The following is a 21,137-nucleotide window of genomic DNA, read 5'->3' as shown; positions in this document are numbered from 1 at the left end:
ATATGCAGAAGGGAGAAAGGAAGGGACTGGAGTCCCAAGATCCCCTTCAAGGGTGCACTTCTTTCAATAGATGGCCCGTAGGGAACACATATCCTAACTGTAGCATCACCCAAGCTCTGTATGGGATCTGAACCTCTCTAACCTGAGTTGATTTTGAGTTGTCATGGCATCTGAGTAATCCCTGGATATTTCAATACCCCTGGGTTTCTTTTCCTGCAGAAAATTCCAACTACACACAGGTACCATTAAGAAACTAGGAAGCCAAGTGCAAATATCCTGGAGGGAGAGACTTCTTAGATAAAAAGATACATAGTTAAAACATTCTTTCCACAGAGAAAATGTTACTCTTACAGGCTATGCTAGACAGAATGGTGTTGAAGTTGGATTTGGTTTAAAGAAGAATCTTGGCTGTTGTATTGTTAGTTACCCCAGGATTTATGTTATAAGCAATTCCCAATGAAACAACCACTGATTCTGCCCTCTAGGAAACCAAAACAATGAATGTTTTCAAGTATGCTGTCTCATTTGTTTACATGTGGAGACACTGGGCAGGTGTATCTATTTATAGATGGGAAATAGTCTGGAAGCTGGGATCCAACCCTGAGACTTCCAGTTCCTGGTCTTGTGTTTTCCTCCTTCTCCAAGCTTTGTTCTTATGCATATGTTCTGTGTGTGCGTGCCAGTGTTGGGGCTTGAACTCAGGGCCTGGACACTGGTGTTTTACCAATTGGGACTTATGGTGGTTAATTGGAGGTAAGAATCTCACATATGTTCCTGGCAAGACTGACCTCCAACCACAATCCTCAGATCTTAGCCTCTTGGGTATCTAGGATTACGGGCATGATTACTGGCATCCATCAAGCATATTTTCATCTTATATTGAAAGTAAGGTCTTCTTTTCTCATTTATCCTATTAAGCAGAAACTGCTAGGTGAAGGTAAAAGTCCTCTCTTCGTGTTTAAATAGGTGATCGCTTTGGCCCTGGGACTACTGGTGACCTCGAAGCATCATTCCTTATTCAAGATGTTCTGGAAAATTACATTTACTACTTCCAGAGTGTCCATGAAAGCATCGAGCCAACCCATGATATATTTAGTTTTTATGTAAGCGATGGAACCACTCGTTCAGAAATTCATAGCATCAATATCACCATCGAGGTAATGTCTTTGCAAGTTGGAAGTGTTGATCTTTTGACCACACAGGGTCTTCTCATTAGAGAGCTTATTTTATGGGGACTCAAAAGCAAAGAAGATTGGATTTGAACTTCAGTTTTAAACATCAATTTTAAAACACAGCCCTGACTTTCAGGAAACTTGTGGAATTAAGATTGGCATGTGGGAGACTGAGGATGTGGCTTAGTGGTAAAGTACTTGCTTCGCATGCACAAAACCCTGGGTTCAATTCCTCAGCACCACATAAACAGAAAAAAACAGAAGTGGCGCCATGGCTCAAATGGCAGAGTGCTAGCCTTGAGCAAAAAGAAGCCAGGTACAGTACTCAGGCTGAGTCCAAGCCTCAGGACTGGCAAAAAAAAAAATTTTTTTTAAGGCATTTGGAGAGGTCTGAATTGGGAATCTGCATTTTCATTTCAGAGTAAAAGTGATTTGTTCTTAGTGAAAATATTCTGTGAGAGTCAGGCAGAAAAACTTTACCAGTGCCATATTTAGATACAGACTATTCTTATCTTTCTCTGAAATTAATCTGGTCCTACATGTATTCTTCCTTTTCTTACATTTGAATGACTATTTGTTTAATTGCAACATCAAAAGCATATGTTTTCATTTAAGTAACTCCATAGCTTGCTCTGACCACCCAAGGGGAAGATGAGAACAAGAGAGAAGTGGGGGAGGGGAAAGGAGGGGAAGGGAAAGTTCTCAAAATGGAAAATAACTTCTCCTTGGGAATATTAGATGTATGGAGTCTTCCCTAACCTTAAATGACACTGACGTAGAGGTCTGTGAGAGATAGCTTCAGAAACCTGTGCTTTCCAATATTGTGTGTCCTTCCATAGGAGATATGCTTAAGATTTTCCATGGTAATTCTGAGTTCAAATGTTTTGCCATTGATTCGCCCAAACAGACGTCTCTTTTTCAGTAATATGTCCATTCTGGATATAACTTAGAAGATTTTTTTGTAGAAAGCTCTTCAGCTTTTCAAAAGAATGTTTTGTTTATGTGACTTCTTCTCAAACTATTCTGCTAAGGGCGGTAATATATTAACTGCTGTTTTGATAGTGAAAGTCGCTACAACAGTGATACTTCCTCATAAACTAATACATGTGTGAGACCAAATGTTTTCTGCTTCTATCAGAGGAAGAACGATGAACCTCCCAGGATGACCTTGCGACCCCTTGGAGTACAGCTGAGCTCTGGAGTGATGCTAAGCAATTCTTCTCTGAGCCTGCATGATCTGGACACTCCAGATAATGAGCTGATTTTTGTATTGACAAAAGAGCCTGACCACGGTAGGACACAAACTGCTGTGGAAAGCTTCTTAATTGAGGTGCCAGATGGGTTGCTAGAATCAGCACGTGTTTCACTTGCTTTTCCTTTTCCTTTTCTATACATAGTCTATTCTTCACATCAAAGTATGATCAAATTCACAGCTAGTTATTATTCTTGAGGTTGCAGTAGATACTGACTGTTTGAAAGCCTGAATCCTAGGTAATTGGTAACTCTGAAATTTAATTTCAGCTGTTTTCTTATTTCACTTATGTAACCTCAAGCAAAACAAGTTTCACTATTAGCATATTCTCTTCTCAGAGCTGGCATCTTTATTGGATAGATCCCGAGCCCGCTCATGTAGGCTGGTGTCATTTAGAAGCCTCTGTGAGCTTGCTCCTTTTGCAGCCTGGGATGTTTACTTTCCTTTTTTTTCTTCTTGCTAATCCTGGGGTACTGTCCCTGAGCTTCTTTTGTGCAAGGCTAGTAGAGTACTCTACCACTTGTACCACAGCGCCACTTCCAGCTTTTTCTGCTTATGTGGTATTGAGGAATCAACCCCAGAGCTTCATGCATGCTAGGCAAACACCTTACAACTAAGCCACATTCCCAGCCCAGGATATTTACTTTCTGACTTAATCCAGATGTATAAAGCTCTATAGAGATCTTCTCCTTCCTTCTTTTCTAAGCACCATCCCCAAAGAATTACCTCAAGCTCTCAAATCCATTTGGTCTGTGTCTCAATCAACCTTTTGGGCTATCAAAGGTAGCCTTTGTTGATGAAAAATGAGTAGAAGAGACCACTGGTTATTTTCATTTTTCTCTTGCTTTCATCTACTTTGGCTTTCTTTTTTAATTGATGTGTAGTAAATCATATATAGTAATGAGTTATATCATAACATTGCCATACATGCCAATAGTGAACGTGTGTCATTTTCTTGGGTTACTTTTTCTTACACTTTTACTTTCTTTAAGAAGTGCTATACATGGGACTGCATATGACCCTTGAGAAAAGAAACCTAAGCTTTAATATGAATGTGCTTAATGTCTTTCTGAATTTAAAGCAAACTCCCATCTCCCACTCCTCCACATGTCCTAAGAAAAGGGACACAAGTAAAGAGGGAAACAACAAGGTTTAGATAATGAAATGAGTTTGAATTCATGGAGGAAGGTGTGATTTCTAAGCTACTATATTGCTACATCCATCTGTGTCTCCTTAAGAGAGATTTAAGCAGGGAGAGGGGACTTAGACTTCTTTATTTATAGATGAGGCCCCAGGGAAGCACTTGTACTTACATGTAAAATGCTAAGTTGTTGGCACCTAGTGCCTCTGAGGTGCGGTGACATACTGGTTAGCAATATCACATGATTTTTTTGGTGACATATGTGTAGTATCATTATCTCTTTGATGTTCTTTACTTATTAAGGTCATCTTCTGCGAAGATTTACTGCTTCTGAGCCTCTGGAGAATGGGACCATTTTATCCCAGGGCTCCTCCTTCACTTACCAGGATGTCCTAGCTGGCCTGGTTGGGTATCTGCCTGGCGACCCTGGTGTGGCAGTGGATGAGTTCCGGTTTTCTCTTTCTGATGGCTTCCATGTGGACACAGGGAGAATGGAGATCTACATAGAACTGCCTACAAGTGACACCCCCCACCTGGCTGTAAACCGAGGGCTTCATCTCTCCGCAGGTGTGTTACTCAACATTTTCCAGGCAAGCTTTTTTTTTTTTTTTTTTTTTTTGCCAGTCCTGGGGCTTGGACTCAGGACCTGAGCATTGTTCCTGACTTCTTTTTGCTCAAGGCTAGCACTCTGCCACTTGAGCCATAGCACCACTTCTGGCTGTTTTCTGTATATGTGGTGCTGGGGAATTGAACCCAGGGCTTCATGTATACACGGCAAGCACTCTTGCCAGTAGGCCATATCCCCAGCCCATTACTCAACATTTTCCATCACGATCACACATAACTGAGAGAAACAGCTGGAAATGATGAAAGATTTCTTCTGACACATGGTTTCAGAGGTTTCAGTCCCTGGCCACTTGGCTGTGCTTATTTCTGGACTGACACAGAGCATCATGGGAGAGCTGCTTACCCCATTGCCAAGAAGCAAAGAGAGCCAGACATGAAGAGGCCAGAGAAATATACAACCCCTAAAGACACACCCCCATAACACACTTCCTCTAGCAAGGCCAACCTTCTAGAATTTCCAGGACCTTCCAAAATAGTACCACTAGTTGGAGACCAAACCTTCAATGTGGGAAACATTAGCAGATGTCACAGGAGTGGAGGAATGTGGTAGTTTTCCTCCTATCTTTATTTCTTTTTCCAGGGAACATACTCTGTTCCATGTTAGGGCTGTGGGTGGCTCTTAAACTAGCTATTCAATACCTGGAGAGACCCCGGTATTGGAGAACTGTTGTTCTGTGGATTCTAAATGCTGAGAATGAAAATGTGAGCCACTGAAATTCATTGGGCCAGATGTCTCTGCTTGTGAATTTGAAAACAATTTGGAAAGGAACTACAATTTTCAGGGTCCGGAAAAGTCTTAATTTATCATCTAGCTACTTTGGCCCGGGTTTCCTGTAGCAGTACTTCTCTTCTACAAAACTCAAGGACTGCCAACATAAAAACAACCTAAAATGATTTTTAGAGTGCTGAGTTTAAAAACAACAACAACAACAGAGACATGGAAGAGCCAAATATCAGTGAGTCACACACCTCTAATCCTTGCCACTCTGGAGGCTGAGATCTGGAGGATTACAGTTCAAAGCCAGACCAAGCAGAATAATCCATGAGACGTCATCTCCAAAATACCCTTTCAAAAACCTGGGCTGGAGGTGTGACTCAAAAGTCAGAGTACCAGCGAGGCCAAGCAAAACTAACAGATCATCAGGCCCCAAGTTCAAATACTGGTACTGGCAAAACAAAAATCATGGAGGGGACAGTGGAAGGTTAAGCATTAAAACATTATGGAAATGATTAAAGATTATACAGTATGGAATCCTAGCATCAAACTCACACCATTTTGCTATCTTTTTGCACCTCTGAAGGAGCTGTAACAAGTACATATCTTGGGCTCAGACTACAGTGGTTCCTTATTTGGGGTATGGACCTTGGGCCTAGCATGTCTGTATCGCACTAGGACTCTGTTATTCTTAGTTTCACAGGTATTTTGGATTGACAGAGATACAGTATCATAGTAGTTGAAAATAAGAAAATTACTAAAGTACCAAGGAAGTAGGTTTACAAGTAGGCTTTACTTAAAAGCTAGCCTGTTACTACTTCATGGATTTTGGTAGAAGATACACAACTCCTCCACCAGAGACAAGTACTTAATTCCTTATGGCAGAGCAGGCAGCCTGGGCATCCAGAAGTTTTCATTGGTTCCCTTAGTTTTCTACATCTCATGTGAGTGCAGCATAGGAACCACTGGATGCCTTCACAAGTTGTGGGATGTATGACAGAAGAGGAAAGCTGAGCTTGAGGAACTTCTGTTCTAGCAAGCACTGAGCAGTCTGATCGTTGTCCCAGAGAACATGCTACCTCATCAAGGTTACTAGCCAAGAGATACAGAGACCATCGGGGCCTATGATGGATTACCTGGTGCTAGGTACCTGACACATGGATGCTGAGGATCTATTTAGCTGGAATTTACTACCTGTGATGTGAGAGTAGGATAGGCTGGAGAGCAAAGGGCAGGTTTCTGAGAAGGGGTGTTTCTGGAGAGTGAGTGCCTTGCTTCTGTCCCCAGCCCGCAAGCACATCACCCTGCCCCTCACACTTAGCTTCTTACCCTTGCTCTTGCTAAACACTGCTCTTGACTATTCTACTCGAGATGCCAGGGAGGTTTGCTTATTGTTTTTTGATCCTTGACACAGTAAGGAAATTAAATCCCAACAGATTTCTGAAATCATTAATATAGAAGTTATTTGCATCGTAGTATTAGGAGTTATTCCTGGCTGTGAACTGGTGGCCACTGGGTAGGATGAATACTGGGAGAAATAAAAGTGGATAAGAAGAGAATCAGGGATTAAACACAAGAGATTATTTCATTTAGAGAAATTAAAGTTAATAGTAACTGAGGACAAGTGCCTACTACCAAAGCCCAAGGAGTGAATGATGCCTTATCCTTCAGTCTCCTAACATCCTTTCACATCCCACTTGAAGGAAAGGGGATTGACATTCTCTCTCCCGTTCTTTCCCAGGGTCGGTAGCACGCATCACAGAACAGCACTTGAAAGTGATCACCATCGGCTCCGATGGCCGTCAGGTTATGTACATCATGAAGGAAGATCCTGGTGCAGGTCACCTGCAGATGGTTAAGCATGACAATCTGGAGCAAATCTCTGTGAAAGGCCCTCTCCGAAGTTTCACCCAGGCGGACATCAGCCAAGGTTGGCCAGTTCCCTGTCTGCCCAGGCTTCCCTCAGCCTGCAGCAGTAAACTGCAGTAAACTGGGAGTTAAACACCAGTTAGCCTAGAGCACCAAACTGTCTGCTCTTTGTTTTGAATAAGATCCAAGTTATAGCTTCATTTTTTTCTCTTTATTTCACTTTTTGATTTAAAAAAATCCTTAGCAAAAATGTACGCATGTCATGACAGCATTGATGAAAGTTGAAGCTGTTACAGAAAGGAAAAAGGCATTGTGACTTGTTATGGTGCTCAGAAGTGGGTGTCAGTGAAAGAAATAAAAAAAAAAGCAAGTTGGGATGGATTAAGGTGAGAATTATGCCTTCCTTAGGTGAGCAATTTATATCTCTGTTCAGTTCCCCAAAGTGCACAAGTTAATGAACTAAGCAAAATGGAAGGGCATAAATCGGAGCTGCAAGGGGAAATTACATGGCTCATCCCTCCTTCAGGAAACGCTGATGTGAAGTAAAGGCATAAATGTTAAATGCTACATAGTTACTGTATGGTGCTTTTGAGGGTGGCAAAGGAAAAAAAAAGAGGGTACACACTAGAGGGAAAAAAGTCAAGTTACATGATCATGTGAAGTTTTGTTTAGCAACAGAAGTATTCCCCTGAGGAGCAGAAACAAAGGTGCCTAAAATCCTAAAATCGGCAGAAGCTGAATTCTCACTTGGTCTGTCTGTGTGGCAGTGAAGTGGGTGCAATACACAAAGCGAAACTGGTAGCTCTTTCTTTCTTTTTTTTTTTTTTGTGCCAGTACCTAGGCTTGGACTCAGGGCCTAGACACTGTCTCTTGGCTTATTTGCTCAAGGCTGGTGCTCTGCCATTTGTAGCTTTTTGCCGGGTAATTGGAGATTAGAATCTTAAAGACTTTCCTGCCCTTGACCCTCAGAGCTCAGCCTCCTGAGTGGGTAGGACTACAAGCATGAGCCACCAGTGCCCGGCGAGTAGTAGCTCTTTCAGTATTCCATACTTCTGTACATATAAGACCAGACAGATTTGATTATATTTGTACTGATGGGTACATATAAATGATGCACTAGGTTAATGTTGATGCCGTGCATCGTACTCATCCCTTGGGGTCTTTGTTCTCTGTGCAGAGTTTGCATGTTTACCTGTTTATCTTGTTTATAGCTCACAGTGCTGCCCGTCTCGGGAAGTGGGGAGAATGCGGGCTCCAGCTTGGCATCCCCTTGCCTTCTGATGTGGATACATAGCAGCATCACTCCATCTGACCTGGCGTGATCGTTGCACATTTTAGACATGGACGATTTCACTGATCTCGTTTTTCATTATACCACCTTAGAAGCTGAGCTAGATCTTTCAAAAAAGCTAAGCCTTGACCATAAGAAGCATCACTTTGAATAAATTATTTATGAGGAGGTCTTTGAGTGTGAGGAAGTTGGTGGTGGGAGAGAAAAGGAAAGAAAAAGTTCAGATGAAAATGTCAAAAGCATTATCAAAGTGAGAAGTGTATACATGGATTCATTGGTGTGAATACCAATTGCAGTCTCTCGCAGACATAAGAGCAGAAAGCACTAATAGCAAAACTTGATTTTTTTTTTTCCTTTTTGTAGGGCAAGTAGAATATAGTCATGGAACAGGAGAACCTGATGGGAGCTTTGCTTTTAAATTTGATGTGGTTGATGGAGAAGGGAACAGATTGCTCGATCAGTCATTTTCCATCAGTGTTTCAGGTAAGAGGAAATCAGTTTTCCTGATGTGGAGATACTCCAGTAGTTATGACATTGTGCCATTTACAATATCCTCACCTTAAAACCTAAGTCCCTCCTTTCACCTAGCCAGCATGAAAGATAAAAATTCCCCTCTCTCTGTTGCACATTCATGGTGGGGGTCGTTGAGGGTCAAGCCTGAGGATTGCTTTAATATTACATTGGACACCAGGTCTAGAGTTAAAGAAAGGCAAATGAAAAGATTCCAGTTGAAATCACTATTTCTGATCCTTTTCAGAAGACAAATCCCCACCAGTCATCATCACCAATAAAGGGCTGGTCTTGGATGAAAACTCAGTGAAGAAAATCACCACCCAGCAACTCTCAGCCACTGACCAGGAGAGTGGGCCCACAGGACTGACCTACAGAATCACCACACAGCCCCAGCTGGGCCACCTGGAGCATGCGGCTTCCCCAGGTATGTCCTCCTTGATTGACTCATCCACTTAAAAATGGGGGTTTATTTTCACCCCACTGATTTGGACAATTGTGTACTATTGCATTGCACTTAGTATACAGTAGGTGTTCAATAATTACTCAGTGAAACTGAATAAAAAGTTATAATTCAGACCTGGGGTATAGTTCAGTGGTAGGACATGTGCTTAACATGCATAGAGCCCTGAGTTTGATCCCAAGTACACCAAGAGATTATATTCTGTGAGCAACTTTACCTCTTTAATTAGACATTCAATTCTTTTAGAGTCAGCATTGCACCTTGCTCTTCTCCTATACTCCCTTGAGCATATGTCACAGTGCAGCATTCTGTGCTTTAAAATGCAGTTCAGGTGTAAAGGGTGTAGCTCAAGTAGTACCATGTGGGCTTAGTATGCAAAAGGCCATGGATTTAATTCTCCACAACAGAAAAATAATTGTATTCAACAAATAGTGGCTAAGCATGTATACTGAGTAAGAGTCTAGTTTAGCCGCTGCTCAGGAAACAAAACTAAACAAGATATAATGCTTCTCCTTCAGAATTGCCACTGAATGAAATAACTAGCCCCTGCAAATAGCCATAACTCAAGGAAGACCATGCAAGTGTTGAAATAAAGAACTGAAGGTGAAGTTTTAGGAGTATAAAAAATGTCTACATTGGGTAGGAAAGTACAGTGAGATGCATTTAAGAATGCCCTTTATTTGGGGTTGTTTTTTCACAGATAGATAAATTGTGGAAACTTAGAGTAGACCAATTTAATGAAAACATAGATTCTGAACCTATTTAAATAGGCAGGACTCATAGATAGATGGAGTTTTTATGAAGGGTGATCAAAGCTGGAATAGTCATCTCCATTTAATTTATTAGGTAATAAAGAATCGCCTCACAAGTTTAGACAAGGAAGGAATGGAAGTTCGATGGGAAGAAAGTAAAAGGAGGCTGGGACAATGGCCAGGACGTTTGTACATGGCCAGGGCGAAGATAGCGAGGAGGAGGTGGAGAAGTAGGCATGAGAACAGAAAGGTGAAAGGTCATGGAATCTAGGCAGTGACTGCTTGCTGAGGATTTGAATATTCTTTGGTGTTCTTGGAGTTAAAGTTACAAATTCTTCATTTGATTAGGGAAACATCAAGTCAGAGGCCATCCTTACCCCTTGCAGAATGTACTCTCTCATGCAGCAAGCCAGACAGGAACAGACAAGCAAGCTAATCTGTGCTGGATGGTGCTGAGTGGTGAGGGCATCGTAAGGACATTCCCAGTGCACAGAGAAGAAGGAGAGAGCAAAGTCATCCCTAATAAGAAGAGGACATTAGAGCGGAGATATAAAGAAAGGGAGGGAGCAGCCATGCTGATGGATGAGATATAAACATTCCAGAGACAGAGAAAGAGATCAGCAAGTGTACAGATCCCCCAGGTAATCAGCCAGGGAAGGCATGGTCACCATACAGCAAGAAGGCCAATGAGATGATCTTGGGAGGGATGAGGAGGAGGGGTAATGAAACATGAGCTTCAGCAGGGAAGGTGGAAGGTCATCCTTGGGGGAGTTGAGGGAAGAGACACTGTTGGATCCAGGATGATGTGGATGGTGTATGTGTATAGCAGGAGGGCAAAGAGGAATGACAGATTGGCGAATATTCCTAGTGTAAATTAAAGCAGGTGGCCTTCACTTTTGTCCCAAGGTTCCTGGGGGATGTATGCAGATCAGCACCCTCAAGACCTTAGCTGCATGAGATATTTGATAACTAATTCATGAGCTAATTGCTTCTGCCAGAATGCTGTCAGGTTGCTGATTGTATCTCTCCAAAGATAAAAGGGCAGACTGTTGGCTGTTGTGTGAGGCAACTGCATATGCACCACACAGAGCTTTCAAAAGCCCTGAGCTTTCTTAGGAGGCACTGCCAGTTGCCACCTGCTGGTAAGTCACAGCCCTTGCTGTCCTCTGATCCCAGATTGGCTAAGAGCCCTGAAGGGATGCTCCAAACTCACCTTTGCCTTTTCACAACTCTCACACTGCACTGGGCTTAAACAGAAGGCTACCAACACCAAGCCAGCTTTGCTTGGGGAGAGGAGGTTAGGTGAGCACGCCCCTCCCTTCTCCTTGGAAAGTACCCTAGGTAGCAAAAGGGATGCTCTGTTTTCCTCAGGTACACTATCTGCTCTTTCCCAATAGGCTTAGCTTCTTTATTCGGGTCTGCTCCTGTTCCCTCTAGCTTTTCTTAATTCACTTCTTTCCAAAAATTGAGTAGATCTGAAGATCTAGCTCCCCTCACCCCATCCCAAGCCCACACCAAGCCCTTTCTACCATGTAGCCTTTCTCCATCTTCCCCAAGTAATGGCATTTTCACGAAATTTAAATGTGGACAATGACCCTTTGGAGTAAAACATCTGGGCACAACTTAGAGAAAAGCCTTTGTCTCCCTAGGTGAGACTTGGGATTCTGGAAGTTGAGGGTGGGCTGAGGCCGGTGCTCTTAGGGAGAGCTTCTGGCCAGTGGTCTCAGGTCAGCTCTGAGCTACTTAGGGACAGATGGCTGGTAGATTCGAATTAGCCACCATTGTGGCCAGAGGCTCTGGATAGCTTACTGTGAAATGTACTTATGCTCAGCTGTCCTTCTTCATCAGCTGATCATAACTGATGGTAAAGTGTGCAGGAGGCAGACCTGAGCCTCTTACCTTTGAGGAGAGGCTAAATTGGGAGTCCAGCCCTGTTAATACTGCCTGAGCCTAAACGATGAGGGCCATACATACCATCTAGGCTCTCTTCTCTCCTAGACCATAAAGACCCTTTTTCTCTTAGGAAATTAGAATAACTCGAGCAGCATTAATTACGATACACACTAAATTGTTGGAATAAGAAGACCCCAAATACAATGGCATAAACAACAAAACTATTTTCCCTCACAGAATAATCCAGAAGTCAAAGTCTGAGGTGACTCCATGATCCTCAACATGAGGCTTTATCTCTGGCCTAAGGTGGCTCTTCTGGTTACTTTGCACCTGTGAACAGAGAGGCAGAAGAAGCAAGGCCCTCACATCAATTGATAATTTCAGTGCATTGCTGGAAGAGTAGGCATGATGTTTCACACGATCCCAATCACACAAAGCTGAGAGGCAGCTGGCAGATGAGCATCTATTTATTTTTAAGTAGAGGAGGGATAGTGTTGGAACATAGAACTCTCAGGCTTAGTACTGGTTCTCAAGGAATTGTTTCCTAGGGGTCACTGATTCAAATGGGGAAAGGAACAGGCATTTAGAGGACAGATACAAAGATGCTCAATCTCTTCAATGAATAGGTTACATCCTGAATCAAATTATGGTTCTTCCTAAAAAGCCGGTAGCCTTTAGCACTATTAGTACCTATTCTGCTGTTTGCCTGAAAGGTGGGTAGTCAGACGAGTATGCATGTTTACATCAGCCCAGCTCCATTAGACAAAAAACCACAGAACTCCTGACACCAGTGCGGTGTCAGGAAGAGTTGGGTAGCTGCTGTTTCTGGATCACTTTGAGGAATAACCATGTTGGATTCTCCTTTGCCAGTACAACATGCCTTCCTCCACAGTGGAAATGACATCATGGCTTTGTGACTAAACCAAGAAAAGTCCCTGATAGTCTCCCCGAATTCCTTAAGTTTGTTTAGGAACCTATGAAAACATCCTTTGCTATGGCACCTTCTGACCTCATTATGTAAACTAGTCCCAAATAGGCTTTAGGCCACCAGAGACCAAACCTGAGCATCAGATAAACTTTCCAGGTGAGGGCAATGTGCTTCGCAAATGCAGGCAGAGTTGAACCCCTGAACCACAGGAGCCTATCAAGAGCACAACAGAGGTGGGTCTTCCTGTCTCTGAGCTGCCAAAGCTTCATGATTCTGTTTGAAGAAACATGTTATTGGTGAGGCTTAGCCCCACTTAGCTTCTGTGAGTTGATGGTGAAAAGATTTATTTCCCTAGTGTTGGGAGTACTTAGAACAAGCTTGTGTACTCTTTCACCAGACTGCAAGCCTTATATCCCCTCAAAAACTCCTTTGCTCTTAAGCCTCAAAATCAAGGCAAGTGACTAGCTCTATCCTCGACACATTGAATATCCTTTATCACCTTTTTCATAACAATCACAAGTCCTATCCATGAAAGTGAGGGCCCTGAGGAGGAGCCCAGAAGTCCGGAGTTCTGAGATCTCTATTGCACACCTCCATGGAATTGCCTTCTGCAAACAGTTAACTTTCCAAGACTCAGCACAGCATTCCCACTTCTGACTTTCTACATGTCACCGCATCCTCCCTTCTTGACAGAGTCAGATTAAAGCTTTTAAAAATGTGAAGTGCCTTTCAAAGCAGCACCTCTTCCCTTTCCCTGTCTCAATTCATGTACGTGACTCTAGGCCTCTTAAATTCACTCACTTCTGAAAATCCTTGGGGAAGTGGACATTTTGCCTCACAGTGACAATATCACTTGAGCCAGATTTCAGTATGGAGTGACAATGTCATAAGAACCCACGTGGCTCACTCAGGTGACACTAGACTTGGGGAATGCCCAGTCAGAGGTCAAACTGAAGGTCCTAGGGCTGGGCTACTGGCTTTGACTTGAAGTGAGTCAGACTGTCCTTGAGCTCACTGCCCAGCTGGACATTAAGGGATGGTAGCTTGATTAAACTCGGTTGTGAGGAGTAAACCACCTAGATTTCCCATCACTCACTGGTTTTATGCTTTTATGGGGACTGTTCTATGTATGATATCTCCAGATATGACAAAATTATGGCAAGACCCCACTCAGCCACTCTCTACACATGACTGTTCATTAAGCAATTTAGTAAACATCATATGAAGCATTTTGATTCACCAGATATGACTAGCTCCCTGATAAGTCTTCCCACATGATTTTTCTTATCAAAAATGCTGCAGAATGCATGAGTTATAGACATGACCATCACTGCACAGGTCAAGTAAGATCAGATACTTGGTCTTTTTATCATCACCCATTTCATTTGTGCCTCTGAGATGGCTACACTGTTCCCGTTTTAGAGATTTCAAAGAATGATATAAGGTAAAAGAAAAGCTTAGTGTTAGATGGCTCAGCCTAGTTCATGTAATTCATAAACAGCAGAAAGGAAATATTAAAGAAATCAAATCAGGTTTTCTGACCATCCTTCTACTTTCCTATTGCATCTGTGATTCTCTGCCTGTGTGAGCATTAAAATCTCTGAGAATGTGTTTACAAAACAGAAGTCTCTGAGGAATGAGTCTTGGACGTGAGTGTCTTTTGGAAGCATCTTGTATTGGTGCATTTTATATTGTTGTAACAAAGTACCCGAAGCTTGTAGTTTATAAAGAAAATAGGTTTGTTTAACTTGCAATTTGAGAGAATACGAGTTTGAGATTGGGCAGCCCTGTCTGCTCAGCTTCTGATGAAGACCTCTTTGACACCGTCACAGTATAGAATGTGGCAGCATGTTGCGAGCATGTGTGAGAATAAGAGGTGAGACAGGAAACTGAGAGGGGCTAGTCTTACTTTTTTTAAATTCTTTTAGCCTCCTCCGATAGCATCTAACTCACCCTTTAAAGCCAAACATTTATGTCTAGGGTGATATCCTCAAAGACCAGTCACCTGCCAACAGGTCCTGCTTCTTAAAGGGCCTCCCACTTCCTAAAACTACCATATCAGGGACTAAGATTCCAACACATGAAAACCGTGTGGGACATCCTCAAGCCCTAGCCAAAGCACAGCACACACCTGTGACACTGACTACAGACTGGGTAGGAATTATCTGTGTGGAACTGGACCACAACAGAAGAGCATTGTACCCTTCTTGCCTCCCTTCAGATGTATCCATTGAGTAGCTACTACAAGAGGAAGACATGTTTGGGAAATAGGGAAGATGATGTGTTTCCATAGCTGTGACAACACATGACAGCTGACACTGATTCTGCCCATGAGAGGGTGCCATTGGTCAGGGAGGACCTTGGTGTGTGGAGTGTGGGGGGAGGTGATGTTGTATCAAAGGTTATTCCAACAAAAACCCAATGCCCCTGGTTGTTAGCTTGGGTTCTCACCAGAGAACCACATCTCATTAGGGCCCACCGTAATAACCCCGTGTTATCCCACTGCATCCACAAGGACTCTGATTTCCAAGTAAGAGCATGTTCTGGGGTACAAGGAGTTGGGATTTCAACAGGTGAATTTGACTCAAGAGAAAGTGCAATTCAATTCATAACAAGAGGCCAGGGATAGTGCCCGACTACCCACAGCTGTGGTGAAAGCGGGCAGCAGGGCACCACGTTTTATTCTGTCAAGATGCTTTCTTCCCGCCTGGCTCTCCTGACCTGCACTGCGCTTTCTCTAATGTGGAGGCCTTCTAGGGGAATTGAAAAAACTGACAGGGTTAATGTGGGTCTCTGCAATACTGCCTGATACATAGTTTAGCCAGCAGGTTGGTGACTGAAAACTCTTTCCGTGGGATTAAAAGCCATCAAGAATTTCAAACAACAGCTCCCTGCTGTGACAGCCAGTAAGGGGAACATGTTATTAGAAACATCATCCAGCTAGCAAGAGGGGAACTAGCAGCTTCCAATACCCAATTAGCAAAGGCTAAATTTTTAAAAAGTAAAAAGAATATAGGGATTGAAAATATCTGCTCAGTGAGCCTCTTAGATAGAGACTATAGGAGCTGAACCAAATATACCCACCAACTGTGGTTGGAGCACTTGCCAACTACCAGAAGAAACCAGAAAAATAGAGTGATTGTGTCCATCTGTAATCCCAGAACACTCAAGTGGCTAAAGCAGGAGGATATTGAGTTCCAGGCCAACTTAGGATAGATAGATGATAGATGATAGATGGATGGATGGATGGGTGGATGGGTAGATGGGTGGATGGATGGATGGATGGAGTGATGAATGGATGGACGATGGTGGATGGATGATGGATGGGTGGATAGATGGATGGGTGGATGGGTGGATGGGTGGATGGATGGATGGATGATGGTAGATGGATGATGGATGTATGAATGATGATGGGTGGATGGATGGGTGGATAGATGGATGAGGAGAGAGAGAGAGGTACTGACTTATTTGAGATCCTGTCTCAAAAAACTAGAAAAAAAGAAAACAAAAAAATTATTTGCCTCTAGAAGCTTACATTCTGCATTCAAGTTGTTACATCTGACATATCATGTTGGTATCATTTAAATAATATTGAACCCCATTAAGTCAGTAGTTGAGACAGAAAGTAGGTAGTCAATATTTTAGAAAGAACAACTCAAAATTATTATAATGGTATTATTTCAGTGGTAGGTATATGAGTGATTTTTAAAACTGATTCTTACTTTTGCTTTTCATATTTTATTTAATAAGAAAATATACTTTCATGTCAAAGAATAATTAAGGAGAGAGGAATTCCAAGAAGCACTTTGCCTTGATGACTCTTAAAAAAAAAAAGTTCTCCTAGTAGGCATAGACTTTGGATTTAGACTGTCTTAGGTTTTAATCCATAACTTTCTAATTTCATAAATAATTCTACTGCTGTGTCATAATCTATAAAATTGGGGATTATGTGCCTCCACTGGCCTTTCAGAGTTGTCAAAATATAAAATTCAGTGCATTCCAGCAAGTCTGAAATAAGTGTTCTGCCAACAATGGCTTGGGCCTGGGAAGATCCCACTAAGTCCAAAACAGTCTTAGGGCATGGAAAGCACAAATCACCTTAGAGAGATAGCTCAGCAACTGGAAAGGTTTAGGGAGATGGTTACACTCACTATATAGATTCGGGTGATACTTTCTTTCAAATATGTGCAATTTATTAGATATCAATTTTACCAGTAAAATTATTTAAATTATCAATGAAATAATGTAACTTGATAAAAAATATTTAAAACTAGGCTTAATTTCCAGTCCTCCTTCTCAAGAGAAAGACCTAACCTTAATCACAGTCAGACTCTAATCCCTGCAGAGGGTTCAGTGAATTCATTGACCAGTTCAGTATGGGAATCCAGACAAGTATTTTCATGTGGACTGTGAGAATGGATTCACAGCAAGGGAAGAGATTTAAATTCCTCAGTGCAACTAGTCTGAAGTTATTAAAATTTTAAAGAATGATATGGATTTCTGTCCAGAACCACAAGACAAAGCTATAAGACAGAGGGCTACATTTCTTGCCTGTCAAGAGCTGATATAGCAAGTACAGAAATATAAAATGCCTCATTGGAAAATTAATGCCCCAATAGTTAGAAGGCTATTGTATCTGGATGACACATCTCAGATGATAAAGAGAGATGCAAATGTAAACCGTCTAGGTTGATTTTCTTTTTTGATTTGGACTATAAGGCAGTGGTTCTGAAGTCATATTTCAATATCTAATCGTTAGAGTAGAGTCACTGTGGTTTTTTTAATTAAAAAAAAGCCCAACTGGGTTTTGCAGAGATTAACTATGAAAAATAATAAATCCCAGGAAGCAGCAAATGAATTTCAGGACCATACAAAAAGACTCAATTGGGTGGATTAGCATCCTAACACTCAGAATCAGAAAAAGGAAGTTTCTGATCTAAGGGACAAGATTAAACGTATGATTTTGTTTCCATCTTGACTGGCACAGAGCATGAGCCCCCATAGTCCTAAGAGAAGTTAGGAATCTGTGCTCTTTGATAAATGTTGTTAGACATTTGGGAACAGAGATGTTTTACATTGGTGGATTACATTTTCATTTAAAGTTGTTTTATACTTTGTGTCTACTTTTAAAATCATGCTGGAAAAACAACATGATTTTATTTCTCTATTGTGTTATTAGAAGGTGCTGGTTTTTTCTAGGTCATCATCTGTTTGATACAGAATAATTGTTCAAGCCCCACAGTCATACAATAGGTTTTGTTACTGAAGGTGAGCTAAAATGTTATATGAGAAGCGAGGGCCAGAGTTGATGGAGACCTTGAAAGACTTTCAGTAAAATTAAGGAGGCCAGAGAACACCAGTCACACAAACAAGACTATATGTACAAGTGAAGACTGAAAATTAAAGCAGGTTTTCAGAAAGGAATGTGAGTTGATGGGGGAAATGCCAAACTTAAGAGAGAGTAAGGCTTAATTATGTTAAGTGAAGCCAGGCCCTGAGAGACAAGGAACCATGTTTTCTTGTATATGTGGAAGCTAGATTTAGCTTATTACAAACTCTAAGTAAAATACATGGGTGATATACAAGTATTTACAAATGTATTAACTTCATATGGCAGATTCAAGGGAAATGTGAAATAGGTAAATCCTTAGAAAGCCAAAATCAAAGTTCAGCAAAAGAAAACAGTAGGAAACAGGTACTTGAAAGCAGTGAGGTGGGGGTTTAATGGGAGGTAGACAAATAAAGAAGAGAAGAGGGGGGAGATGCAGACAAGAATCCAATGTAGCCAGGTGCAGCTCACACCTGTAATTCTAGCTACTCAGCAGGCTGAGATCTGAGGATCAAGGTTCAAAGCCAGCCTGGGGAAGGAAAGCCTGTGAGACTCTTATCTTCAGTTAACCACCAGAAAACTGGAAGAGGCGCTGTGGCTCAAATGGTAGGGTGTTAGCCTTGAGCTGAAGAGCTTGGGGACAGTGCCCAGGCCCAGAGTTCAAGCCCCACAGTCGACCAAGTAAAGGAAAAACAAAAAGAGTCCAATATATGTCCTACAAAATGAAGAAGTGAGAGGGAAAGGAGTGGGGAGGAGAGCAATGAGTGAGAGTGTTGAAAGAAGTGACATCAATCAGGGTGTATTATATTCATAAACTGCTTCATTGAATGACAATTTCTGTGTATGACTACGTAAAGATAATTGTTTAAGTAATAAAATACAACATAAAAAAGAGTATAAGGCCATGGCTTCACCTCTCTCAGATTTCATCTGAAACATAAGCCCCATCAGAAAGGAGAAGAGCACTTGCTGAATACAGTAGATGCTGGTAATAAAGGTAGCATGTGCTTCCCCAGGAAAGATACTTTCTAAGAAAGCAAAACCCACCACTAACGTAACCTCAAATCTTCTAGGGTACAACAGGGATGCCGTGTGAACAACTAAGAGGACATTTCCTTGGCCTTCCAGGTGTGGCTGCCATTTTGACATCCTTCCTGTTTTTCTCTCCTTCTTCCACTAGGCATCCAGATTAGTTCCTTCACTCAGGCTGACCTGACTTCACATAATGTTCAATATGTCCATACTAGTGAGATGGAGACCCACGCAGACGCCTTCAGCTTTGTGCTGTCTGATGGAGTTCATGAGGTAGATGAAGCTTCTAGCCTCGAGTGGGTATTGGTTCTTTGGTGTCCTCTGTGTGGAGTGGGAAAAGAGGTGGTAATACGAGGGCATCGTTCCCCTCTTCCCTCAGCCAAAATGATAGGATCAGCCTCTAAGAGCCACCCTGGCTGATGTACAAGAGTACTCCCTCGGGCTTCCCCACCCCTCAGTGGCCTCACAGGGAAGGTGTCATTGGGTGGTGTTGGAGACAAGTATCTGATCTGCACTTTGCCATCTTAGGTGACCCAGACCTTCCACATCAACCTTCACCCTCTGGATGATTCACTGCCCGTCTTGCACAACCGGGGGATGCGGGTGCAGGAGGGCGTGAGGAAGACTATCACTGAGTTTGAGCTCAAGGCGCTGGATGCAGACACAGAGGTGAGAGAGCTCCCCTGGGCTTGCTGGCTAAGGGAGAAGCAGAGCTGGTGGCAGTTGTTGCTGGACTGCTTATGGACTGGGTACAATGATCTGGCAAAGCAGGCCTTCTTGCAAGCTGTAGAAGCAGCAGATTCCATGATCCTTTAAGAATGAGAAACAAATTCATTGCATGTCAGGTTGTTTTACTTCCTGAAACCCTAATACATTCATTTTCTCTTCTGTTTATATATAACAGTCCTTTCTACATGCTGGTTTTTTAGTTTGGACAAAAAAATTCAGGTAAATAATGTTTTATCCAGCATTCTTATTATTTCCTATTAAAGATAAGAGGTGTTCTCCACCATTTCTTTCATTTTTTTAATTCAACTCCTGTATTCAGACTGTTTTGATGGCAACTTATATTCACAATTAGAGTGTCATCAAAGACTAGAGTCCTTCATATAGTGAAGCAGCGCATGTGGGCACTAGGCTCAGAGTGTGCTGTCACTGAGCTTAAAGTTAGTGCTCTACCAGTTGAGCCACAGCTTCACTTCTGGATTTTTCTTCTGGTTAATTGGACTTAATAGTCTCATAGACTTTCCTGCTTGGTTGGGCTGCCTTTGAACCACATCCTCAGATCTCAGCCTCCTGAGTAGCTAGGATTACAAGCATAAGCCACCATAGCCTGACTCAAAGTCAGCCTTCTTACATCCACACATGAATTATACTGCATGAAGCAGAACCATTTTCTATTACTTCTTCCTCCTCTAGCCCTCATTTGTTGATTCATTTATTCATTCACTATGTGTTTATTACTTAGTAAGTTCTACACTCTGCTCTAAATGCTAAAGGCAGAAGTGTTAAAGTCTCAAATGGTAGATCTGCAACTTTGAGTGGAAAAGCCCTGTGAGAACGTAAAGCCCTGAGTTCAAGCCCCAGTAACAGCACAAAATTACAAATATACATACATACATACATAAATGCATACACACATACATACTAAAGGCAGAACATTTAGTTGTAGGGAAGACATAAAGAAAGAAAGCAGATTATATCAGATATGATCAGCATTATGAAGAAAAAAGTGAAAACAAAGAGGTAGACATTAGTGAGTGTGCTTTGTGGGTTTTTTTGTGGGTTTTTGTTTTATGAGAAAGGGTGTCACTACGTAACCCAGGCTGGCCTTGACCTCATAATTCTCCTGTCTCAGCTTCCTCATTTCTGGAATTTTAGGCATGCACTGTTGCACCAGCTAGCCATGCTATTTTAGACAGAAGGCCTCTCTGTGGAGGTCATATTGGAGCAGAGAGAGAAATGATATTAATAAGTCAAAGAGCAAGCTATACATGACCTGGAAGAATTCAGTCTTCAGGCAGTGGCAGCTCCAGTGCTCTTATATCCTGACAGTAGCTGCAAGAGTGGTTACAAGAAGCCAGTAACCTGGAACTCAGTAGACCAGAGAGGAATCAGAGCCAGGTGACACAGCGCCTTGTTAGTTAGCCCAGGTCAGGACTT

General features: G+C 42.1%; 1 protein-coding gene across 6 annotated transcripts in view; it reads left to right on the top strand.

The window, feature by feature from the left end:
• The window catches only part of Fras1 (Fraser extracellular matrix complex subunit 1), a 423,435-nt gene that overhangs the window by 341,581 nt on the left and 60,717 nt on the right, over positions 1–21,137 (top strand). For 4 of the 6 annotated variants that reach the window (XM_048364092.1, XM_048364090.1, XM_048364088.1 and 1 more), the window contains 8 exons: positions 967–1,157; positions 2,311–2,464; positions 3,869–4,132; positions 6,649–6,837; positions 8,431–8,550; positions 8,825–9,004; positions 19,123–19,247; positions 19,503–19,643. In XM_048364092.1, the coding sequence (XP_048220049.1) occupies positions 967–1,157; positions 2,311–2,464; positions 3,869–4,132; positions 6,649–6,837; positions 8,431–8,550; positions 8,825–9,004; positions 19,123–19,247; positions 19,503–19,643 (1,364 nt within the window). Of the gene's footprint in view, positions 1–966; positions 1,158–2,310; positions 2,465–3,868; positions 4,147–4,385; positions 4,707–6,648; positions 6,838–8,430; positions 8,551–8,824; positions 9,005–19,122; positions 19,248–19,502; positions 19,644–21,137 lie in introns of those variants that run through there. The other 2 variants (XM_048364089.1, XM_048364094.1) reach the window with 2 other exon arrangements.

Source organism: Perognathus longimembris, chromosome 16 (genome assembly GCF_023159225.1).
Source record: "Perognathus longimembris pacificus isolate PPM17 chromosome 16, ASM2315922v1, whole genome shotgun sequence".
Taxonomy (NCBI): domain Eukaryota; kingdom Metazoa; phylum Chordata; class Mammalia; order Rodentia; family Heteromyidae; genus Perognathus; species Perognathus longimembris.
Note: the sequence above shows the minus strand (reverse complement) of the source record. Positions and strands in the feature narration are given on the sequence as shown.